Below are 23,540 nucleotides of genomic sequence, written 5' to 3'. Positions count from 1 at the left end.
CCCCCCAAAGAGCTCAAAGATATCAAACACTAAGCCTCAAAGAGAAACAATAGGTAAGTATTATTCGTTTTACAAATGCATAAATGGAAGATCTGGGCCCAGGGACTGTCAGTGGCAAAGGTAGAATTAGAATTTAGGAGCATAACTCCTGCTCCTTCCCCACTTTAGCAACAAATTAAATTTATGTAAATCTTTGCTCAAGGGTGTTAGGAAAAAGCAGCCTGGAAAATCCAGGTTACTACAGTTCAGTGATATTGCTGTCTTTGTAGGTGGCACTGGAGTCCCTGAATTACCACCTCACTGAAGGTCCTACGCTGATAGCTTTTTGCAGAATGCTTAATCAGGTCCTTACTACATGAAGTCATAAGATTCCATGGCCCTTTTTGTAATAGGATTCCAGTTTACATAACTTTCAGCTTACTTAAATTCACTGTATAGATTCAACCAGTCAGTTATGCATTTCCTTCTCTAATTTTTGTACTATGATGTTGTGTGAAGAAAACATAAAAACATATACCATCCATAAAGTGGCAGAATTTCAGTGATAAGTGAAATGGTACCTTTTTAATCCTTAATTCCAAAGCTCCTAAACTGTTAGGAATAAAGATAATAAAGGTACAATAAAAACCTTCCAGATTTTAGAACAGGCAGCATGGTAAACAAAGTTACATATTTTGGTGAACCAGCACTAAAACAAAAAGTTAGATTTCTTCTTGTTTCAAGGGTAGAGCAAAACTAATTTTTGTTTAATACTGAAATAAAGAGATTACAATTTTAAGTACTTTTTAAAAAAGTATTAAAGGAACTCATACACAAGGTTCTTACACTGCCATCACCACAAGCATTACTTACTAGACTCAAATGCCAGTAAAGAGACAAGGTGGGTCATGCAATATCTTTTATTGGACCAACTTCTGTTGGTGAAAGAGAAGCTTGCAAGCTACACAGAGATCTTCTTTCCCACACCTGAAGAGCTCTGTGTAGCTTGAAAACGGCTCGTTCAGCAGCAAAAGTTGGTTCAATAAAAGATATTACCTAACCCATCTTGTGTCTCATATCCTGGAACCAATATGTTTACAATACTGCAAATTACAATTAAAGACTTTCCAAATCCATCTCAGTATTTTATACCTTGTTCATCCCTGCAGTCTGATTTTAAAAAGAGTTTTTTAAAATGGCAGGGGCCCTGGAACCACGTACACACTTAGCACCTTACACTTCCTACAAATTTAGTACTAATGAATTTGCACTAGTGGTTTAGTATTCCAAGGGCTTTTTTACAGAATCATGTTAGACTGTCATAACCTCCAGTGGAAGGCATGGGACAGGAGAGCTCCCCATCACTACTTCATTGTGAAGGATAGACTAGAAGAGGGAGGTTGACTGTTAATAGGAGGATGATGGGTTAAGATTTTTTTTTTTTTGCTACAACAAAAATAGTAAGACGACACAGCTTCTTCAAATACAACTCAGAATAGAGATAAAATCCATTTACTTTATGACTCCCAGTAAAACAGGACATGAGAAATTAGTGATGCAAAACATGAACTACATTCTAGTCTTGAATCCATTTAGTATTTGTTAAATTTAGGGCAAGCATAAAATAGAAGAGCCATTCTTTTTGCATGCTATATTAATCAGAATGCAAGCAAGCAGCGTTATGCTGACAGGTTAGTATTGGGCATTAGTGCACATTCAGTCATGAACTAGCAATGTCTTTGGCCAATCAAATGCCTTTTCCTTACCATTAAACTTTCCCATTTCAGTTCACATTGAATAATGCAGGTCAAACATCTAGATTGTTTAATAAAATTTTCAATTAGAATTTAGAGCTAATTACTTACAACCATAAACAAGATTTGAAGAGTTACTCAAATCTAAAGCATGACTAAGGAGTTGGTATAACAAACCCCCTGCAAGCTTTTCAGGGGTTACAGTTCAAATGTTAGACATTTATTGCTAATTTTAGTTCGGAGTTCCATAGTTTCAGCTTGTGAGAGTCTGATTTTCCCTAGTATGCTATTTATTGTTAAGCATAAAGTTAAAAAAGACAGCCTATATACATGGATCAGTTACAAATATATAACAGGAGCCAATTCATGAAAACTACAGCAGCCCAGTGGTCTTTAAAATAAGTGCTTTTAAGGTGCACCTGTAAGAAGAAGAAAAGGAGTACTTGTGGCTACAGCTCACTTCATCGGATGCATTCAGCTTATGCTCAAATAAATTTGTTAGTCTCTAAGGTGCCGCAAGTCCTCCTTTTCTTTTTTGCGAATGCAGACTAACACGGCTGCTACTCTGAAACCTGTGATGAGAGTAATTGCTCCATAGCTTTTAAGTAGTATGATATTAGGTGTTAGGTTAAGGATGAAATTTTATCTTCCACCATAGTCTGTATGATTGTCTCTTTAGTCTCCAAACAGTGGATGATCCTATCCCAGTGTGGCTTGCAAGGGGTGAACCTGAGCATTGAGATTCAGCCTTTTCTCCAAATTCCTTAACTTCCAGGAGATTTCTTGGAATATTTTCTGAATATATGTATGCATGTTAGATTTAATATAGAATCCAATAATATAAATACTCCTGCTTTTCCCTAGTCATGTAATAATGCCAGTAAAGTTCTTGTACTATTGCTTACATCAGCCACTCTATCTGGCTGGTTTGCTAAAGCTTGCTCACTAACTATTATGTTAGTTTAGTACTTATGGCCTTAAACTTTTCCAGTCTGACACTGTACAGATGGCATCATTTGAGATACAGTTGGCAGTCAGTTCCTGGATACATTAAGAAAATATATGTACCAAATCAAACTAGAAGAACACTTTAGTTCTGCTTTAAGTGGCTTCTTTTACTAAACAAATGGAATTCCCCAGCACAGACTTGCAGGAGTGTTGTATGGTTACTGATATAGCCACACCTCTCAGCTGTGCAGATTGCTATACTCTGTTGTGATTGCCTCATTTGAATAATCATTTAATATTATATCAGATAAGTAAATTCCTGTATTCTGAATCGCTATTATCCAAAGGAGAGGGATTTGCTTAATTACATGGCTATTCCTAAATAACCCTACGGGATTAACCTAATAAAATTAAGTTTTTAGCTATTTGCCAGCAACAAAGCCACTGCCTCAGATGAAGCAGGAAACTCCATGTATATGGAAAAATACACCAAAGCCCAAACAAAATAAGATAGTCAAACTGCAGAAGCCAACATTTGGAAAAGGAGGCTCAGCCCTTCCTCCCCCACTACATGTCAGCATGGCTCTTTGTCCCCAGAATAACTCACTGTCAAGCATGCTGCAAGAATCCCAGCCCCTCAGCACTATTTTCCCAATTCAATTTGGAAACAGAATTTTGCTGTTATTCTGGAGAGATTAATGTGGCTGACCTGTGAAGAAGGGAGGGGGAGTGAGATGGAAGAGGACAAAAGATTAAAGCCTTTTTAAAATGCATTCTTACAACTACTATACCCACCTGCTGAAGTGAAGAAACAGATTGACAGAGCCAGAAGAGTACCCAGAAGTCACCTACTACAGGACAGGCCCAACAAAGAAAACAACAGAACGCCACTAGCCATCACCTTCAGCCCCCAACTAAAACCTCTCCAACGCATCATCGAGGATCTACAACCTATCCTGAAGGACGAGCCATCACTCTCACAGATCTTGGGAGACAGGCCAATCCTTGCTTACAGACAGCCCCCCAACCTGAAGCAAATGCTCACCAGCAACCACACAACAGAACCACTAACCCAGGAACCTATCCTTGCAACAAAGCCCATTGCCAACTGTGTCCACATATCTATTCGGGGACACCATCATAGGGCCTAATCACATCAGCCACACTATCAGAGGCTCGTTCACCTGCGCATCTACCAATGTGATATATGCCACCATGTGCCAGCAATGCCCCTCTGCCATGTACATTGGTCAAACTGGACAGTCTCTACATAAAAGAATGAATGGACACAAATCAGATGTCAAGAATTATAACATTCAAAAACCAGTTGGAGAACGCTTCAATTTCTCCGGTCACACGATTACAGACCTGAGAGTGGCTATACTTCAGCAAAAAAAACCTCAGAAACAGACTCCAACGAGAGACTGCTGAATTGGAATTAATTTGCAGACTGGATACAATTAACTTAGGCTTGAATAGAGATTGGGGAGTGGATGGGTCATTACACAAAGTAAAACTATTTCCCCATGTTATTTCTCCCCCCCACCCCACCCCACCCCACCCCCCACTGTTCCTCAGACGTTCTTGTTAACTGCTGGAAATGGCCCACCTTGATTATCACCACAAAAGGTTTTCCTCCTTTCCCCCCCCTCCTTCCTGCTGGTAATAGCTCATCTTAAGTGATCACTCTTCTTACAGTGTGTACGATAAAACCCATTGTTTCATGTTCTCTGTGCGTGTGTATATAAATCTCCCCACTGTATTTTCCACCGAATGCATCTGATGAAGCGAGCTGTAGCTCATGCTCAAATAAATTTGTTAGTCTCTAAGGTGCCACAAGTACTCCTTTTCTTTTTGCGAATACAGACTAACACGGCTGCTACACTGAAACCTGTTTTTTAAAGCTGTTCACTTTCCAGTAGTTTTATTTAGAAATTGCAATTACAATTAAATTAATATTGTACTGAGAAGCTTAAGTGCATTGTCCATAAATCCTGTAATAACCACATCCTGGGGTAATCAACACAGGTATGTGGCCTCTGTTTATTCAGCACACCATAACTTGTTGCCTCTAAGCCATTACATTAGGTAACTGTCAAGTTTCTAAATGACCTATTCTTTGGAGACTTGTCACACAATTAAGAAGGCTAAAGAGCTTACAGAATGCAAATACAAACATGCCAGAATGCAAAAAGATGCTGCCAGTAGCTTTTCTGCATTGGGATTTAGTTCATGAACAGTGTGTGCTTTGTATGAGTTAAGTTCCAAGCAGTTAAAATCCAAATAATCAAAATCCTAGTGTAAAAGCTGCATTAGAAACAAAATATGAGTGGCAAAGTTTGCCTGTGCTAACTCCCAACTCTTCAGTTTGGCAAAAGTTAACCCAGGAGGAGAACAGACATTTTAAATGGGTCACTACATCACTTTAGACACCAGAAGTGGTAGTTCTGATAACTGCTTTATGTTGTTAAGTGTTAATTATTTGCATGGTACACTTTGAGGAGGATTCTTTTCAAAAAAGCTTGCAAGTGACTATCAAAATGAAACATGGGTCCTAATGTCTGTTACAAACTGGACAGCATGTGTAATAATGAGCTATAGTGCAAACTGGACAAAAGCACATGTTTTAAAGTGCATGAACAAAATAAGCTACAGATAAAAATGGCTGCGCAGGAGCATTTATAGCTGTATTGCAGGGTTCTGATCAGTACAAACCTTAGTCGCAGTAACCTTCCCCACCTGTGAAGGCATCACGGGGTAGAGCTATTAGATAACAGAATACAGTTTGCATTCCAAACAAAATTAGTCTTTATTCTAGACAGCTGAAGTGTTATTGAAAAGGGGTTTAACCATTAACACGCAGATTTAAAAGCATTAGTCTTATGTTCATTACCTTTCCTTTTTAAAGTGTCTAAAAAAGTCAGACTTAGCAGGAAGACATTTCAAAGGTGCTGTTTTTTATGACTGTGATGGTCACATTTTTCTTCAAGATTTAAATTCATTATTGCCACCTAACATCTATAAAATGCAGACTCTACTATTCCTGTGGGAGCCTGAAAATATCACCTTCTGCCCCATGAGGATATGTCTACACTGCAGTCAGAGGTGTGATTGCAGCATGTCTAGACATACCCAAGTTAACCGTGACCTAACTAGCCTGAACAATAGCAGGGAAGCCACAGCAGCACAGACTAGCCACTTGAATAGATTCCCCGGGTCCCCAAACTGGCTTGTATAGCCCAGGCTGCTGCAGCTTCACTGGTGCACCTATTTGCATCTCTGACTGCAACGTAGACATACTTGGAGTAGCATGGTAGGTTATGTTGGAATACAGAGATGCATATTTATACCAGGCCAAGGTGCTCAAAAATAATGTGATTTTGGGTGCCCAATTTGGAACATCTTAATGGGGGCCCGATTTTCACCCTCTGAAAAGTCAGGTCCATTAACATTGTGTTAGGGCTCACAAAGGAGTTAGCCACTTCAGAAATCTTGACTTAGAATACATGCTTAATGTGTTCTCCTTGGCTAGGCCCCCTCCCACTTCAAAATATTTGCCATTTCTGCAACTTGTGCCTACGTATGGTAGCTGCCATGATGTGAAGAGCTTGGAAAAGCCATTTAAAGTTGAGTCCTGTAACAATGCTCTGTTATCAAGGCTGGAAAACGTATTTAGAAAGTAAATCACATTCCTTTTTATAAGAACAAAAAGTCCTCTCCATGGAAAGTGCTGGACGGTTCTCTGCAGAGACCTCGTAAACCATAATATGCAGGTCAAGCATTTTAACAAAATAAAACTAGTAAGTTAATAACTTAACTGAGCTTGCCTTTCATATTTCACCAAAGAAGGTTCATCAGTATATTTCAACTTGATGTTTACAGCAATAGACATTCCCCAGCCCCAAAATATATTAACATGCTACAGCATACAAAGAAGAATTCACTTACCAGTTATTATTTTGGAAGCAGTTTGAGTGGGATTTGTAAGAACACTGTCTCCAGATGAATGAGAAACAGGAGGATGAGGTGGTGGGGGAACATTAGGTCGGTTCCGGGGTTTTGGTACTGGCTTTGGTCTCGGTAACGTACCAGTCTGAGGAGGAGAATGGGACTGCGAAGTTTCTTGGGTAGACGACTGCAGTGGAAATAGTGTGGAGCTAGCATTGTGTTTTCCTAGAGGCGGCGTATCAGGTGGTGTTGGGGTCAGAGGAGGAGTACAAGATGGCTGTTCAGGTCCATGTTCACCACTAGGTACAGCAGGTGGAGAAGATACTTGACTGTTTAGTTTAGGCTGCAGTGGAGGAGTAGCCTGTGTTGGGGGCTGTGGAGGTGGGTGGTTAGGAGCCTGTATTGGAGAGAGGCTGCTGGAGTATCTCCGAGGTGCAGAAACCTGGGAAGAGGTGGAACTCTGGACTGCCCCTGGGTTTGTAAGTTGACCAGGAGGAGAAGGACTTCTTGTGGGTGGTTTTGGAGAGACAGAAGGTAGTTGAGCTGCTGCAATAGAACCATGATTTCCTGGCTGCCCAGGTGGAGGTTTAGGAGGTGCTGGTGCAGGCTTTTTAACAGCTTTGAGAGATATTGATAAGAATACATTAGTTACTAAGTACAGTTGAAATAAAACCTTGAAATAAGGGAATGAGTAACATCATTTAAAATGCTCATATGCTTTCCAATTGAAATTATCCGGGCCTATTTCTTGGTAACCATTATGAAACTACAAAAGTAATGTACACAAAGATTATTAATCAGCAAACTCCTGCCTGAGTGATACCATTGTACACTGTTGGCAACATCACAATATTCTTCAGACTTGTCCATGGTAGCAGACTCAAGTTTAAGTAGGTTTTGGTAAAATACAGTGTTGAACTATTTGCTTGAGTGGAGAACTGGTCCATCCAAATAAACCAGGAGTGCAACAACAGGCAACAATCCTAGGAAATAGCTACTTGGGCAAGCACCCAGCTGTGAGAGGTCAATATTTTAACCACAACAATTGTTTAAGAAATGAGTCTAGTCACACTTTGAAAACTGCAAACAAGAACCCAACATACCTCTCCTCACTGCGTGGGGGCTGGGACCAGCAGCATTCTGTGGTTGACTAACACAAAGCTGGTTAGAGCTACTGGATGTCTGCGGCTGGTTCTGCACAGTGCTTAAGTGCCCACCATTTCTCACAGGTGGAGGAGTAGTTGAAGCTGCAGTGTCCCTGGGCTTTGAGGTACTGAAAATTTAAAACACCTGCATCAGAAGTTGCTTTTGAAATACCTCTCCCCCAGATGTACTGCACCACACTCATGGGTTTACACTAGAAACAGGTTAATTCCAGATACACGTGTCTGAGTCATGGGAAACAAAGATTCCTGTCCTAAAATGGTATTTGAAGGGATTCTGAGTTACAAGTGAAGTAACGAGACTCTGCATCTCTAGAGTTGCCATGGTCAGCTGTCTACTTCACGCTTGTCCACTCTTGAAACAGTGCAGCAGCACACGTGCAGCACTTCAGTGTAGACACTAACTATGCTGATGGGAGGGATTCTTCCATCAGTGTAAATGCACCTCCCCAAGAGGTCATAGCTAGGTCAACAGACTACTTTTTCCACCCAGCTAGTGCTGTCTACACAGGGACTTAGATCCACTTTAAAACGCTGCTCACAGGTGTGGATTATTTCATACCCCAATGTAATTAAACCAACTTAATTTTCTAGTGTGGACCAAGTCTTATTCTTAAATGGGCCCTGCTGACTACATTTGATTTAGTCTCACCAAAACAAAAATCTATAGCCAGCCTTGCATGAACACCAGAATACATATTTACATTAATTACTGTTCTAATACCAATTGTATTCTCTCTGTGTTAAAGAGGAGTCAATACATTTAAGGCTGGTTCATCAGACTCCCAACTTGAAAGTTCATGGAAAACACTTGGATTACTCTCAAAAATTCAAACCCCACTTTAAGTCACCATGTGCTTGTGGCTTTAACAGAATAACCTCTGTTGCCCCAGCATTGCAGGACATCTCAAAAAGCAGCTAGTTTAATATACTCAGAGATGAGACTGGGGAATAAAAGTGGGGATGCTCTGTTAAGCTCTGCCCACACAAGGTCATGTTAGTCACCAGAATGAGACTCTGCTCACATTAGATCATGCAGATATTCAGAGTATGCAGGCAGTTCTGAGCTCCTCTGGCTTCTTGGCGTGGCTCCTTGACTGGGGGAAAACGTCTTGAGACAAGACAGCAGGAATTTTTTACCACAGTGTAGCTACCTGATGCCACCTTCCGGAGTTTAGTTTTTATCTTTCATGTAGCTTGTCAGGATAGGGACTACAGTGCAAGACTGACACTGAAATACCCATCTTGGTACAACTCCCCTCCACCACTGCCACCTTTTGTGCAGTCCAGACGTGCCCAGTGATGTCAACATTGGCTGTCTGATTTAACACCTCACTGAGCTGAGATAGGCCATACCCCAGGGATATTGCAGGGGCACTGGAACAGACTCAGACATCTTTGCATTGGTTACGCTTTATTCACATTTGAAGTTTCCCTTGCAATGTAACAGCTACAGACTAGTATAAAGGAGAGCAGAGATACTGGAGAACATGACACTAGCTCCTTATTGAGCCAGTGACATGTCAACCTCTGACCTAGATATTGAAGTATATCAAACTGTGCCCTACAGAGAGCGGAGAAGCATTGTGATGCTCTTGGCTCTGAGTGCAGCTCCAGGCAGGAGGACTGGAAAAACCCTGCTGAAGCTGCCACTGGAAGGGCAGCGTTCAGGCCATATGATAAAAGGAGTAGCTTCCTTCTTAAAAAGAAAAGGAGTACTTGTGGCACCTTAGAGACTAACAAATTTATTAGAGCATAAGCTTTCGTGAGCTACAGCTCACTTCATCGGATTCATTCCTTCTTAAACCATGCATGACCCATGAGCAGTGCCAGAGAAGCTGCCATGAGATCTGCTTCTGCCAAACAGACCACCACTGAGATACTTCAGAGGAAGACAGGAGGTTAGTGGGGACCTACGAATGGAGAAAGTACGGAGAAGTGGGGATCTGTATAAAGATCTAAGCACTGATCAGGGCCAAAGGAAGAGTGAAGCCACCAGGGCATAAGGACAACAGGATGGGAAGAGAACCAAGGAGTCTGAATGGTTTGTGTGGAGTGCAGGTTGTTGGAAATGCATTTCCCCCAATCCATGACCTCCTTCCTTCCCACACACATGCTGTTTGACTTCTGCAATTCCCACATCGTATACCTGCCTCACAATAAAAAAAAAAAAGAAAAATTAAACCCAGTGCCTGATCATTTTGCCTGCATGTTGTAACTTTCCCTCCCCGGTCTGTATTGTTAGATTGTAATCTTGAATTTGGAGAGGGTATTGGCTTTTACAAGATCCAGTTCAACTAAAGAATTAACACTCACAAAACAAGAAAGTTTGTGTGTAGATAAATTTAGGTAAGAAAAACTACCAGTACATTCTCTTAAAGGCAGAGAACAACCCCTTCTATGCTGCTGTACTTCTGAATCCACTAGTACTGTTTGCTAATAGCTTGGGTGTAGTTCATGTTTTCAGGGTAAGAGATCTTGGGCATTGTTAATTTAGGAGAGTTAATCCATTATGATCAGATCTGCAAGAATGTCACTTGGGAACAAAAGTTAAGTAAAGTGCAACAAAGTTACTGATCTGAACCAATCCAGCAATTGCACCTGTGGACTGTTTTACTTTGTGGGAGGTTGCCTAAAAGACTAATCCTCTCCAAACTTCACTTAAAAATGGTTTACCAGCTCTCACTTGGACAAACCAGGAGAATACCTAAAAGCAAAGTGTTACATCAACCCTAGAGGGTGATAAGGAACGGGCAAATCTATTATTATTAATCTCCAGATCAAAATATATAGTGACTAGCAAAAAAGTAAATGATTGCATAGAATTTCAATAGCAGTCAAGTGGTGAAAATCTAATATAAAATCTAATAATTTTCTTTCAGCTAAAGTAACTGATGCTGAAGAATGATAAATTGACTTCTGACTTGCTGGTTAAGGTTAAGATTACATCTGTTCCTTGCTAGCTAACACACTTGCTAACGAAAAGCAAACAAGACATGAATCTACATCACTTAACAAAAATGACCAAGACAAGCCTTACAGGCTTCTAGTATTGCCAGAATTTCTTAGTGCTTTCAGCAATAAACTGAGCCCGAGTTTTGAAGATACTTCCAGGATTATGACTTGAAGAGATCAATAGAGGGCAGCAGAGTATATTGATAGAGAATTCTTGAAAATTCTCATGTGTAAAACAGATTTAATGGTAATTAACTTCAAATTAAAAAGAGAAATTTGCATAATCGTCTCTTGTATGGTGCTTTTTATCCATATATCTCAAAGCACTTTACAAAAAGGGCAGGTATGTTCAAGTTGGATGGTAGTACCCTGTTGATTAATTTATACTGCCAGAGACCAGTTTGTTGCTGAAGCAGCCTGTTAAGCCACTGCCAACAGAAGCCAGACTTCTTACCTGACATCCTCATTTCCTTGACTTTGTAAATGTTCTGCTGTGCCAGCAAAGGGAGCAAAAGTTGCACTTACTGGGCTGGTTTCAGCCACAGAACCCTGTGAATACTGCTCTGCTACAGGCTGAGCCAGCATGCCAGCCTCAGCAGGTGGAAGTGGTGGCTGGAAAGCTGGGGATGTGTGCTTTCTATTTATAGTGCCACATCTCCGAGGATTCACTTGGATGTCCATAAACTTGGCGCTAGAGAGAAGAGAGAGTGAACACACACCATGCAGGCCAACTCCAGATAAATAAAGCCAAAGAGCAATATTGCATGTTATAACTCAGACAGAAAGCCATGTTGCTTACCATGCAAAAAAGCAACAAGGAAAGCTTCACCTTTCTCCATAACACACCACTATTGTTAAGACATGCAACACAACTTGACTTATTCACACCGAAGGGTAAGCTAAACATCAGTGGGATGGGCTATTCAATTACAAATTGAAGACACAAGTAAGATCTGAATGGTGAGTAATTTTACCACACCGGTAAATATATACAAATTTCCTTAGACACCAGGATATCTTCAGACTTTGGGCATTAGGTGTTTCGCAAACTTTTTAAATGATATCTTCAAGTCACCATATAGACTTCAAGATAAACATTTATTAAAGAAAGGTTTATATACATTTGCATGGTTAAAAGCATGAAAAAAGGAAGGAAACGACCTTATTTAACTATGGATAAACTGTCATTCCAATATATGTCATTTAAAAAAGTTAACAGCATGTTCTAGAAATTTAATTTGACATGGTTAAAATCCACTAAAACAAGAATGAACGAACCTTGAATTGATTCTTTTTCCCCTCTGTCAATACTGTTCACCACATGACAGCAGTAGGGAAATCTAGTATACAGTTGCAATAAATAAAATAATTTGCATGCGTCTAACCATAGTTAAAACCAAGGTAACAATTTAACATTTGCATAAGGAGTTAGAACAGCATGTCCCTTATATACCGATACGAAAAACTGATAACAAATGCACTACATGTTATTGTATGGGGGGTAAATACAGCACATCTGCCATGGTATACTGTACCATCATCAAATCAGAAGTCTTTTATCATGAAGGCACCAGATAACACCACTTCAGCCTGTGGTTTTAAACAGAAGCCTTGGAACATTCAGAAGTTAAAGCAATAAATACTATCAAATGTACTTTTATTTTTAATGGATTATTTTGAGACCTAAAATCTAGGAGTTGGGAATATTGTAAACAGAAACAGTAATTATCTGCTTGGCTTTTATCATGCATAGAGAATAACTTGAAATAAATGCCAGTACATTACCTTTGACCCTTCCTCAGGCTGCAATAATATGAGGGGAAATAAATCACTCACGGGTTATCTAGGAGTATTTCCACAGAATTCCCCTTCTGACCACAGTTTTTAAATTTTATTTTAAGATGAGCTACGAAACGTGTCAAATTACAACCTCCTCGGTGGTTGGGAGTTTGAGTGAGGGCTAATGGCTGGAAAAAAATGTTACAGGAGCTAAACATACCTTTCCTTCTTCAGCAAATCGCCTTCCATTACAGCCATGCTGACAGGCCTCTTCCGCTCCAGTGTCCCTGACTCATACTCACACCCAAGTTGCGAAGAGTGATTGGAATTGGTGGCAGGTAAAGCAACAAATGCTCCAGATACATTAAACTCCACATCTGGATGAAGGCAGATAAAGCATTGTAAGACATGTATGTACCCAAAAGCAGTGCACAAACATTTTATATTCCTAATTATTTAACAGTGTAGGAATACCATGCAACTAGTATTGACAGAATTCCTCCCATTACTGCAACTCTTTACCTTCAGGAAAGAACCACTCTGCATGCTGAATTATTGGCTCTATGATTGCTACCACATGGACGGAAGTTGCTGCTGCCATTTCAGCAAGAGATCTGTGGACAAAATTCAGAAGATTGTGATCTTGGATACAGACAGCTCTTTCAAAGTTGGCAGAGTGTCCTGTGGCACCTTATAGACTAACAGACGTATTGGAGCATAAGCTTTTGTGGTAAATACCCACTTCGTTGGTTGCATCCGACGAAGTGGGTGTTCACCCACGAAAGCTTATGCTCCAATATGTCAGTTAGTCTATTAGGTGCCACAGGACTCTTTGCCGCTTTTACTGATCCAGACTAACACGGCTATCCCTCTGATACTTGACATCTTTCAAAGTTAAAAATCCTATTGGTTTTTTCCATTTTGGATGCCGAAAGCTGTGAATTAAACGAGTGCCACTATACACGTAATTACTGCCATATAAAAATCAAGCCCAGGCTTTTTCCAGAATATTCTAGACTTCCACAAAGTGCTTGGAACGTAAAAATTCTGAAAACTACACAGCCTTTATGCCACTGGTCTGTGTGCAATTTCATAATGTTTGCTGGAGAAAGAAAGCAGACATGCTCCTGAAATCCCACCCTTTACAATTAATTTCTCAACAACTTGTTTAAGACCTTTTCAGATCTTGGGTAAGCACTTACAGCTATATTTCTGTGCTTTACTGAAGCTACAATTAGTAGTAGTATTTAAAAATCAACTTACCCTTCAGTCTTTGCCCATAGCAAGTTGGGGCCTAACACTATTGCAATGTTGCTGGGTGTCATTTTGTTAATGTCACTGTTCTGTGCAAGTGTTGCTAAGAATTTGATTAGATACCTGCAAAGAATGAATCAAGTCCTTAGGCAGTTATGGTGGCACCAGCTCACTACACAAAATGCTCTCTAGCACATGACTGATAATTGCTGTCTCTCATTGAAGGGGATGCAGTTAACTGGAATCACACAGAGATTAAACATTTCAAGTCAAGCTTCCAGAAACTCCTACGGGTGACTGGTAAAAATGGGACTAAAATTTCATGCGTAGTGGTTTGCTCCTAAATTTTCTTCTCATTAATCAATGAAAACTGAGCTTACTGAGAAAGTGACTAATAGTTGGGAAATATCTTCCATCTTAAGCATGGAAGAACTAGCATGCCTTCAAAAACTTTAATATATTTATAGCAAAAACTAGAGTACTGAGGTTAGAATGATCATGCACTAGGAAAGCACACTAAATAAAACCAAAGAATACCGTGTTACAGTAAACTTTTTTTTCCTATCATGCACTTAAGACTACTCAAAGTTAGAAACCTTGTTTTCCCTGTGATTCACTCCAAGGGTGAAACAAGCAAGAGGGTTAAGCTGCTTAACAAGAAGCCAGGTGCAGTGTCTGAGCTTGGGAAGTTCTCAAGGGAAAGGAATACCATGTGAGAAGCTGAGAAACCTTGCGTAGTGAGTGTTGGCACCACTGGAGTAAAGCTACAGGAGCTACACTACTGTTCTATGATCAGTCCAGGGCGTGAGAGAGTAGGGAACAATTCTACGTGACCCCACTTCAAGGAATTAATGAAAGTGAATGGAACCATCAACAGTGACACTAAAGGACTTTGTGCCTCGATAAAACAAATGTCTCTTTACAATCCTAACAGAACTTAAACAGATAAATACAAACCAGATCAAAACACATATTATCAATCCTAGCCTTGAAACAGGTTAGACTTTTTAGCACTGAACCTGCAGTGCTAAAAACTGTAGCAATTGTTCTTAATGTACCTGAAATTAGCCAGGTTAGGCTTTGGCAATCTTTTACAAATTTTCCATAATTCTTGCAGTTTCTTGTCCTGGTCCTGTATGCTGTGGGGAAGAGAACTTTTAGATCAGCAAACAGAATTCCTTCGGCTACCAGCAATTGAAAACCAGAGTCTATAGGCTTCCACCTATGTATTATTATCCTCTTGCCTCTGCATTCACTCATTTAATAACTGCTCTGAATCCCTTCATTAACTCTGCTTGTAATATGTGCAAAGGGCATTGCTTATCTCGCGGTGTGCAACTGAGAGCCTGAAGTAGTTTAATACTCAAATGTAACGTAAGCTGTTTTATTGAAGTATATTTTAATGCTTTAAAAAAAAACAAACTCAGGACACTAATGCACAAAAGTTTGAAGATTAATTCAGCACACTAGCTGGAGTTGAAAGACAATTGGAATTGTGTAAACTTATGAACTTTTCCATAAATTCATTTTTCCTCATTTAGTAGCATACGTCAGCACACACATTTCTTTGCATATCTAGATTTTAAGCGCTCTTACTTTGCAGCTTGTGTCCATTCTTCATACAGACTGTAGGTCATTAAAGGTTCAGGCAACTCTCGTAAATAAGACTTCAGGGCACCTGCAAGTAGGGAGACATTCTTAGCCAGTAGATCATACAGACTCGTTTCAGATTTTGTTTGAAACAATCTTGGCTTCAATCCTTGCACCTCAGTGAAGCCCCACTGAAGTCAGTGCAGGATCAGGCCTCAGACTGAACACACTTCAGACTTTTCCCTCAATAGATTTGTACAGCACTTAACGGAATGGGGCCTGCCACTGGACACTACAGAGATCATTTACTAATCTAGCTGACAAGAGTACACACTATAAAGCCTCAAGATGATGCTACCAGGTAAGAGTTACAGTTACAACTGCACATGCCTTAGTATCTCTTGATCATTTTAATAGTCCTGTCATGAGAAATATGACACTTGTATGATCACCACCACCTAAATTTTGAATACTGCTCTGGCCTTACAAAAATAAACATGCAAAACTTTCAAGGCACGCGCACCCATCGCTTGATCTCTAAGGCTATGCAGTTAGGGTGGAAGGTTCATTTTATTTTCATTTACAGATCATATCTAATATCTTAAAATACTGAATGTGTCTGCCAGGTTAAACATGAAAAAGTTAAACCTTCACTGCATTAAGTAATTTATAAAGGGTCTGATTCAGAACACTCAAAATACCTGCAACAGCATGGGGGTCTGAATAAAATTCATCTAGCTGGGAAGTAGAACAGTCCAATGCAGCTTTCAGCTTCTTTAATTTGGAGGCTCCAGCAGCAATTCGGAATAAGCCCTACATTATGAGAATTGAAGTGTCAAATTCACTTGAACAATAACTGGTCTCCATCCTTCACACTTATAATACTATGACCCAGACTCCATTTTCACAGCAGTGACAAGTTTGATAGTTAAAAAAAACAAACCACTGTGTCACGACTGAATCAGCTCTTGTTGCACTAAAAAGAGATTTACCTGTAACTGAAGGCTCTTCGAGCTGTGGGGTCCCTATTGGTATTCCAATCATACGTGCACCTGCGTGCCAGGTGCTGAAGCTGGGAGATTTTCGTAGCAGTGTCTGTTGATACACATGTGCATCTCCTCATTCTCCCAGCCGAGCGGGTCGACAGCTCTCCAGTGACTCCCTTACCACTAAGTATGCCAGTCTGCAGCAGATGGGATGGAGGGCAAGTACTGGAATACCAATAGGGATCTCACATCTTGAAGATCCTCCAATTATAGATAAGTAACCTCGTCTTCAAGTGGTGGTCCCTATATGTATTCCAATCATGGTGAGTAGTGAGCAGTAATCAGTGTGGAGGTGGGTGCAAGGATGCAGAAGAAAATGCAATCTAATACAGCGTGGCCCACAGCCACTGCTTGGGGGATAGCACAGTAGGAGGTGAAGGTGTGAACGGATTGCCATGTTGCTGCTTGACTGATGTCCTGCCAGGAACATCTGCTAGGTATGCCAACGTGGTAGGTTGTGCTCGCATAGAACGTGCTATAATTGTATCTGGTGGTTGTACGTCAAAGCACATAACACATCCAGATGCACCCAGAGATCCATTTTGAGATCCGCTGGCAAAAGTGCTTGGCCTTTGGATTGATCTGCAATTGCGAAAACTAGCTTTGGTGATGCCCGAAAGAGACTGGTCCCTCTGGAGATAGGTGGCTAAGGCACTGTGGACAAACAAGGGAGTGCAGGGTTTGTCTGCCTTGGAGGCATACATGGCCTATCATAAACTTGACTGGGAGCACAAGGAGATGCATGGTACATGTGCAGGTCAACGGACAAGGCTATGAAACCTTCCGGCTCCAGTGCATGCGCACCGACAGAAATACAAACAGGGACCATCACTCTAAGAAAAACTAAGGGATAACCGTGCTTTAATTTCTTCTCTTTGTTTCTCTGCTGTTCTACATTTAGGTTAAGTTGCATCCGATTCTTGGATGTAATTGAAAAACGTAATCTTGGAAAGCCTATATCATACCAGTGGACAAAATGCCATATGCAATTATACACCTTAGCGCGCACACTGATAGGTATAGCTGCTATTCCCCCACCTAATAGTTTTACTGGGCTCTACTGTGTCCATTTTTTTCTTTTGAGTTGAGCCTTTTACATGCGTAAAAGGCCACTGCGCACTAAAGTAGAAGTTCCTACCTCCTCTTTCATTCCTGTTTCCAAGAGCATCATTACACAGGCTTCAATTGGGAGTGCAATTTCACGACCACTGCGTTTGAGATGCTCTTCCAATGGCGTTCCAAAGGCTGGCTTTTCTGTCCATTTGTCTAGTTAAAGAGCAGAAAAACACTGAGCAAGATATCCAATAAAATTGAATTATGCCCCAGAGCAGTTTAGAGAAGAGTCTCCAGTTCGGTAATAGGAATTTTAAAAAAAATACTGCAAGTTTGAGCCTTGATTTGTAAAGCCCCTTAAATTTACAAGTGAAAAGAAAAATGATGAGCCTGCAGGTGTTACCAAGACTGTAAAAAGTAATGATCCATCTCTCTTGGATAGTGTATCAAATAATTACTCCTTTGTATAAGTGGAAGACATTATGTCCCTACCACGCTTTAGTGGGAACACCGATGTGGTTTTAGATTAAGAAGTTCATTCTGATTCTTGGAGACCCCAAAGTGTAGATTTCCAATCCTCTTGTACATAAAGAATTTTGCTCAGAATAAGTTCGAATTGGTTGGTCTGAGCTGTTTGTAGTATGGTTTTACCTGCAGCTGACATTGTGTGTTAACAGCTAAGTCAAACACAAAGCCTACTACTGTGGTAAAAAGGCAGTTATTTAGACACGTATAATTAGTAGCCCCATGTCTCCATTAGAACCACCATATTAAAGGATCTGTCATTGTTCTAATATCAATCCTACCTTTTCCAAAAAAAGCATTCAAGCTCACTTTAAAATTTTCCTCACGGCTGCAAGCCTTGGTGTTTTTTTAAATTTTGACACAAAATGTTTTCCCCATAAAAGACCAACTTGCCTTGCACCCTATAACAAATTATTTATCTTTTTAGCCACACTTCTCTGCTGTTGTCATTGAAAAAATGCATATAAAGCATTGACAGGCTGTCAGTCTCTATCATGCATTATTTCTTTCAGAAAGAAAAAATGAAAGAGCTGAGTATACCAGGTTTGAAAGATTCTAGTGCAGATGCACTGTGGCCTCTTCAAAGAATTTAATTTCCATAACACATATATGCAATACAAAAAGCTGTACCACCACTACCTGGCATTTTATTTAGCCCTTTTCATCCACCGATTGCAAAAGGCTTTACAAAAGGCAATCAAGCCACCACTATCCCAATTTTTACAAACAGTGGCAAGACTGAGGTGCAGAGAGCTTGTGTGTCACTCAAAGTCACAATAACTTAGAGCAGAGGGGGGAAAAAAACCCGTCTGCTCCAGGCATCCACTGGACCATTCTTTTGAAGCGATACAGACTGCTATATAATATGGAGATATACCTATCTCATAGAACTGGAAGGGACCTTGAAAGGTCATCGAGTCCAGTCCCCTGACTTCACAGCAGGACCAAGTACCATCCCTTATTTTTGCCCCAGATCCCTAAATGGCCCCCCTCAAGGACTGAAGTCACAACCCTGGGTTTAGCAGGCCAATGCTCAAACCACTGAGCTATCCCTCCCCCCTAAAAAGGGAGGAGATTTCACAACCTCCCTAGGTAACACATTCCAGTGCTTCAACAACACTCCTAAAAAGAAAAGGAGTACCCGTGGCACCTTAGAGACTAACAAATTTATTAGAGCATAAGCTTTCGTGAGCTACAGCTCACTTCATCGGATGCATTCCGATGAAGTGAGCTGTAGCTCACAAAAGCTTATGCTCTAATAAATTTGTTAGTCTCTAAGGTGCCACGGGTACTCCTTTTCTTTTTGCGAATACAGACTAACACGGCTGCTACTCTGAAACAACACTCCTAAATTTCTATTTTTGCACCAGATCCCTAAATGGCCCCCTCAAGGATTGAACTCACAACCCTGGGTTTAGCAGGCCATAAAATACTTAGCACTTATGCAGGACTTAGTCTTTCAAGTGTTGAACAAATTGGTTAATGAATATGCAAGGAAGCAAGCCAGTGCAGTCAGATCTAGTTCCCTTAAATACAGAACAGACCTCAATTGTCTACAGCGTTCCATCATGGCACCACATAAAGATACTTATTAGTTTGCACTAGCCTGTTAAACAGTGTCTTCCATTAGGTCTATTAAATGCAGATATTGTGTCTCTTTACTTCCAGCAAGATCATATATCAAAGTTTCCTTGCTTTAGAAAATTTAAGAATTTCCATTTGTTCCATAGCTTGGTATGCTCTGCCTAAGTCTCAGCACATTCTATACCGATCATGATATAGCGGTGTCTCAGACTTTGCTCAAAACCCTTTGGCACTAGTGACTTCAATGACAATAGTGGGCACCAGGCTGGTAAGGGTGATATTTAGGACAATGTTAGAGTAATCCTAAACTCGTGTTGACTAATGCATAGCCTGATAGAACAGATGTAGCTGCCTCATTTTGATGTTGGCTAGCTCTGCAGTCTCAGACATTTAGAATTAACCACAGGGTTCAGAGGCCAGGATGTAGTTGCAATATAATATGCACAGAGAAGGGAGTGGGGGCGCTTCAGGAAAAAAAACCATCCCCCCCAAAGTTTAGACTCAGACTTGAGGCCAGAAGGGACCATCATGATCATCTAGTCTAGCCTCTCGCACATTGCAGGCCAGAAAACCTTATCCACCCCTTCCTGTAGCAGGGCTGCAACTTCTGGATGAGTTACTGAAGTCCTCAAAACTTGATTTAAAGACACAGTTACAGAGAATTCTCCATTTACTTTAGTTCAAACCAGCAAGTGCCCCTGTCCCATGCTGAAAGGGCAGGGAAAAACATTTAGGGAGGGGTCTGAATCCAACAATACTAGTAGAGAAATTAGGATCCTAGCTTCTCTCTCTTGGAGAGTTCTCTTTGGCGCACAGGTGCCAGGAAGGGGTTAATGAAAAGTCACACTATGTCCAGGTAAGAGAGGGAACACACCAGTGCAACCTAAAAACATAAGTCTTCCCTTTCTCTCTCACGTTTCAGACAGACCCTTAATGTTACGTTAGTGTGTTAATATAGGACTGGAGAAGCTCCAGAGAGCACAGCAGCAAAAGATGGAAGTATGTTGGGGAACGCAACGTTGTTAAAAAAGATTATGTCCTTATTAAAAAGGGTCTGCATGCAAAAGAATCAAGATAAAGAAGGAGAATATAGTGCAGAGGTGGCACAGGCGAGGAGAAGCGTCAACCAGAGCACAAGTTACTTTACCTTGATGGGCTTGAATTTCAGGGAGGGCCTTTTCTAAGACTGCTAATGCTTTTCTATGGTAATCTGCTTGTGCTTCTAATAACTGAGAACAGAACCCATATTTAAAAAAAACAAAAAACATTTGTTAGCTTATGATGAACACATACAAACACTAGAAGGTTTAACACATGAAATGAAATGTGAAGGTTTTTTTTGCATATAACAAACACCATAACTGAATATAAACAAACAAGAGGACACGCACCGTGACAAAGTATCTGGCATATTCCCCTTCTTTGGACACAAAGTTATACATATCTGCAGCAAGTTGATCCTTTGAGAAAAGAAAAGCATACCTTGTAATTTTTTTAAGGGGGGGAGAGGAGAGAGAAGAGACAAATCTTCAAGTAGAAAAAGGCTGTTATAAAAAGGATTGTGATAAATTGTTCTCTTTAACCATTGAGGACAGGACAAGAAGTTAAGGGCTTAAATTGCAGCAAGGGAGATTTAGGTTAGTCATTAGGAAAAACCTCCTAACTCTAAGGGTAGTTAAGCACTGGAACAAATTACCTAAGGAAGTTGTGGAATCTCTGTCATTGGATGTCTTTAAGAACAGGTTACACAAATACTTGCCAGGGATGGTCTAGATAAGACTTAATCCTGCCTCAGTGTAGAGGTTTACATTAGATGACCTATCAAGATCCCTTCCAGTTCTACATGTCTGATTTATATTACATAATTTTCCCCCACTAAGCCCAAAATGCTGAATCTCAAGAAGATCTGAAATTTAGAAAGCCACCTGCCCATGGCACACTGATCAGGTGGCAGGCTATCAAATGGACTAATGGGATAAACAGTACTGGCAGTTGCAGCCCAGTGGTTCAGCATCACCAGTGATGTGCTTTATCTGTGTGTGGGAGGGCCAACAGAGAAAAGGCTGTTTTAGGAACTGCCCTTCCAAAAATCCACACTTCCGCCTAGCTACTCAGGGCAAAACAAAGGTCTGAACTATTAAACTGGATTACTATCAAGGTATATCATTTAGGTAACAACAACAGTACTGACAGCATCATCCCTTGAAGCAAGTAAATATAGCTGTTCATATAGTACCTTGTTTTTTTTCTTCCAAGCATTTTTGGATTTTAACTTAACTTTCTGTTTTTATTTACTACAGCAAGTCAAGTTGCCCACTAAATATAACAATGATTTGTGCTTGGATATTATAGTAGTACATGGCAGAAATATCTACAAATTTCATTATAAACTCATTACTTCCCAAAGACTTTCCTGCCCAAATTCCACAGTAGTGAGATGCAAATTTCTTGATTACTTTTTAACTGAGTAATCAAACCAAAGACAGGCAAAGATGGGAGTAATAAAGCCCAATGAAGAATCTCCAGCATGGAGTTTGGACAGCTGAGGGATTGTGTATGAGGAAACTGGGAACATAATCTCCAGGTCATTGTCTTGAAATCCATCCTTCTAGTTAGCACCTAATGGCTCTTTGTTGGTTTAGAGTATCCAAACATCTCAGTCCAGGCCTAATAGACAGATGTTCACAATTGTCTCCCTTGTTTGTAGCATCAGAGACCAAGAAACGACTGAACCAGAGAGACCAAATTCACTTCATGGAGAAAACAGTGCAAGGTTTGGCACAACATTTTTACTTGTGGGATGGACAACACAGTGTTTGACCTTCTGGAGAGCAGCAAGATATCCCAGGAATCCGAAATAAACAGCTAAATGAGAAATGTCAATCCATCTCTGCATTGCTTATTAGCCCCAACCACTCTTATTAATTGCATATTGTTTTATAACACTTAACAATCCATTAAAGTTTGTGAAGATGGCAGCAATTACAACTGGTGCCACAATGAGGTGTAGAAAGTCATTCCTTAGTGGCACATATATCCTAGGAGAGAATTCATAGAGCTAGCCTTACCTTGCATTGTTCTACTTTATTTCCAGCCTCATCCATCTCTTCCTTAAGAGAATCTATTTTTGATGGATGCATTTGAAAATTAGTTCCTGAAGTCTTGCAGGCTTGGCTATATCTGTGTAAGAGAAACTAGTTATTCAGTGGAGATTACAGTTAGCGTTTAATATACCACTTACAAAGTGAATGTCTTTAAGGTCCCCTCTTCTTAACTGCTTGCTTCTGGTGAGCGGACAACTATTCACTACTCCAGAAGGTAGTTTCAAAACCAGGTCCCAGTACAATTTAACCCCTCCTTCTGGGCCATTAGTGTGAAACATGCCTACTGTCTCTACAAGACACAGGGTGGCCAAGCAAATCTAATGTGCCACTATATCCTAGCAGGGATCCTGCAGGCACTCATCTCCAACATGGATGTGGAGTCTGCAGAGACTACCAGCCCTAGCAAACACCCCAGGCAGCTCAAAAATGAGCATGACTTAATATTAGCAGGCCACGTTGCCTTAATAAAGAGGGCATTTATCCATGACGACAAGTTCAGTAAGCCAGGATGTAGAGAGGTCGGAAATGTAAGTTTGGGCAGTGTCCCATGAGAGGGTTCAATTGACAATGGTATAAAAGCACTCCAATATGGTGACAATTAAAATCCTATGGCCAACACAATGACAATGCCTCGCCCTCAGCCTGGTGCTCACAAGCAGATGATGGGAAGTACACAACATTGAAAGGATTTTTAAGAAGTTCTAGTAGCACCCTGATTAAATAAATCTAAAACAATATAATCCCCACTGCGCAAAGGAACCCTTCCCAACACTGTGGAGCATAAGGTTTTGACAGATGCTGAACTCTGTCTGTTTAAATTATTGAGGTAAGTGGAATAGACTAAAGATGTACTCTTGT

At 40.5% G+C, this 23,540-nt stretch overlaps 1 protein-coding gene across 9 annotated transcripts in view; it reads right to left on the bottom strand.

Annotated features, from left to right (window-relative positions):
• The window catches only part of ARHGAP17 (Rho GTPase activating protein 17), a 71,789-nt gene that overhangs the window by 1,704 nt on the left and 46,545 nt on the right, over positions 1 to 23,540 (bottom strand). For 5 of the 9 annotated variants that reach the window (XM_043493908.1, XM_043493909.1, XM_043493910.1 and 2 more), the window contains exons 7-19: positions 22,647 to 22,758; positions 20,970 to 21,038; positions 20,726 to 20,807; positions 17,555 to 17,682; positions 16,072 to 16,183; positions 15,377 to 15,458; positions 14,839 to 14,919; positions 13,790 to 13,903; positions 13,049 to 13,140; positions 12,747 to 12,903; positions 11,202 to 11,444; positions 7,733 to 7,902; positions 6,630 to 7,247 (exon numbers count right to left, since the gene is read on the bottom strand). In XM_043493908.1, coding sequence (XP_043349843.1) covers positions 6,630 to 7,247; positions 7,733 to 7,902; positions 11,202 to 11,444; positions 12,747 to 12,903; positions 13,049 to 13,140; positions 13,790 to 13,903; positions 14,839 to 14,919; positions 15,377 to 15,458; positions 16,072 to 16,183; positions 17,555 to 17,682; positions 20,726 to 20,807; positions 20,970 to 21,038; positions 22,647 to 22,758 — 2,060 coding nt within the window. Of the gene's footprint in view, positions 1 to 1,745; positions 1,795 to 5,396; positions 5,421 to 6,629; positions 7,248 to 7,732; positions 7,903 to 11,201; positions 11,445 to 12,746; positions 12,904 to 13,048; positions 13,141 to 13,789; positions 13,904 to 14,838; positions 14,920 to 15,376; positions 15,459 to 16,071; positions 16,184 to 17,554; positions 17,683 to 20,725; positions 20,808 to 20,969; positions 21,039 to 22,646; positions 22,759 to 23,540 lie in introns of all 9 variants that reach the window. The other 4 variants (XM_038420416.2, XM_038420418.2, XM_043493913.1 and 1 more) reach the window with 3 other exon arrangements.

This window comes from Dermochelys coriacea, chromosome 10 (genome assembly GCF_009764565.3).
Source record: "Dermochelys coriacea isolate rDerCor1 chromosome 10, rDerCor1.pri.v4, whole genome shotgun sequence".
Lineage (NCBI taxonomy): Eukaryota > Metazoa > Chordata > Testudines > Dermochelyidae > Dermochelys > Dermochelys coriacea.
This window is presented reverse-complemented; position numbering and strand designations above follow the sequence as displayed.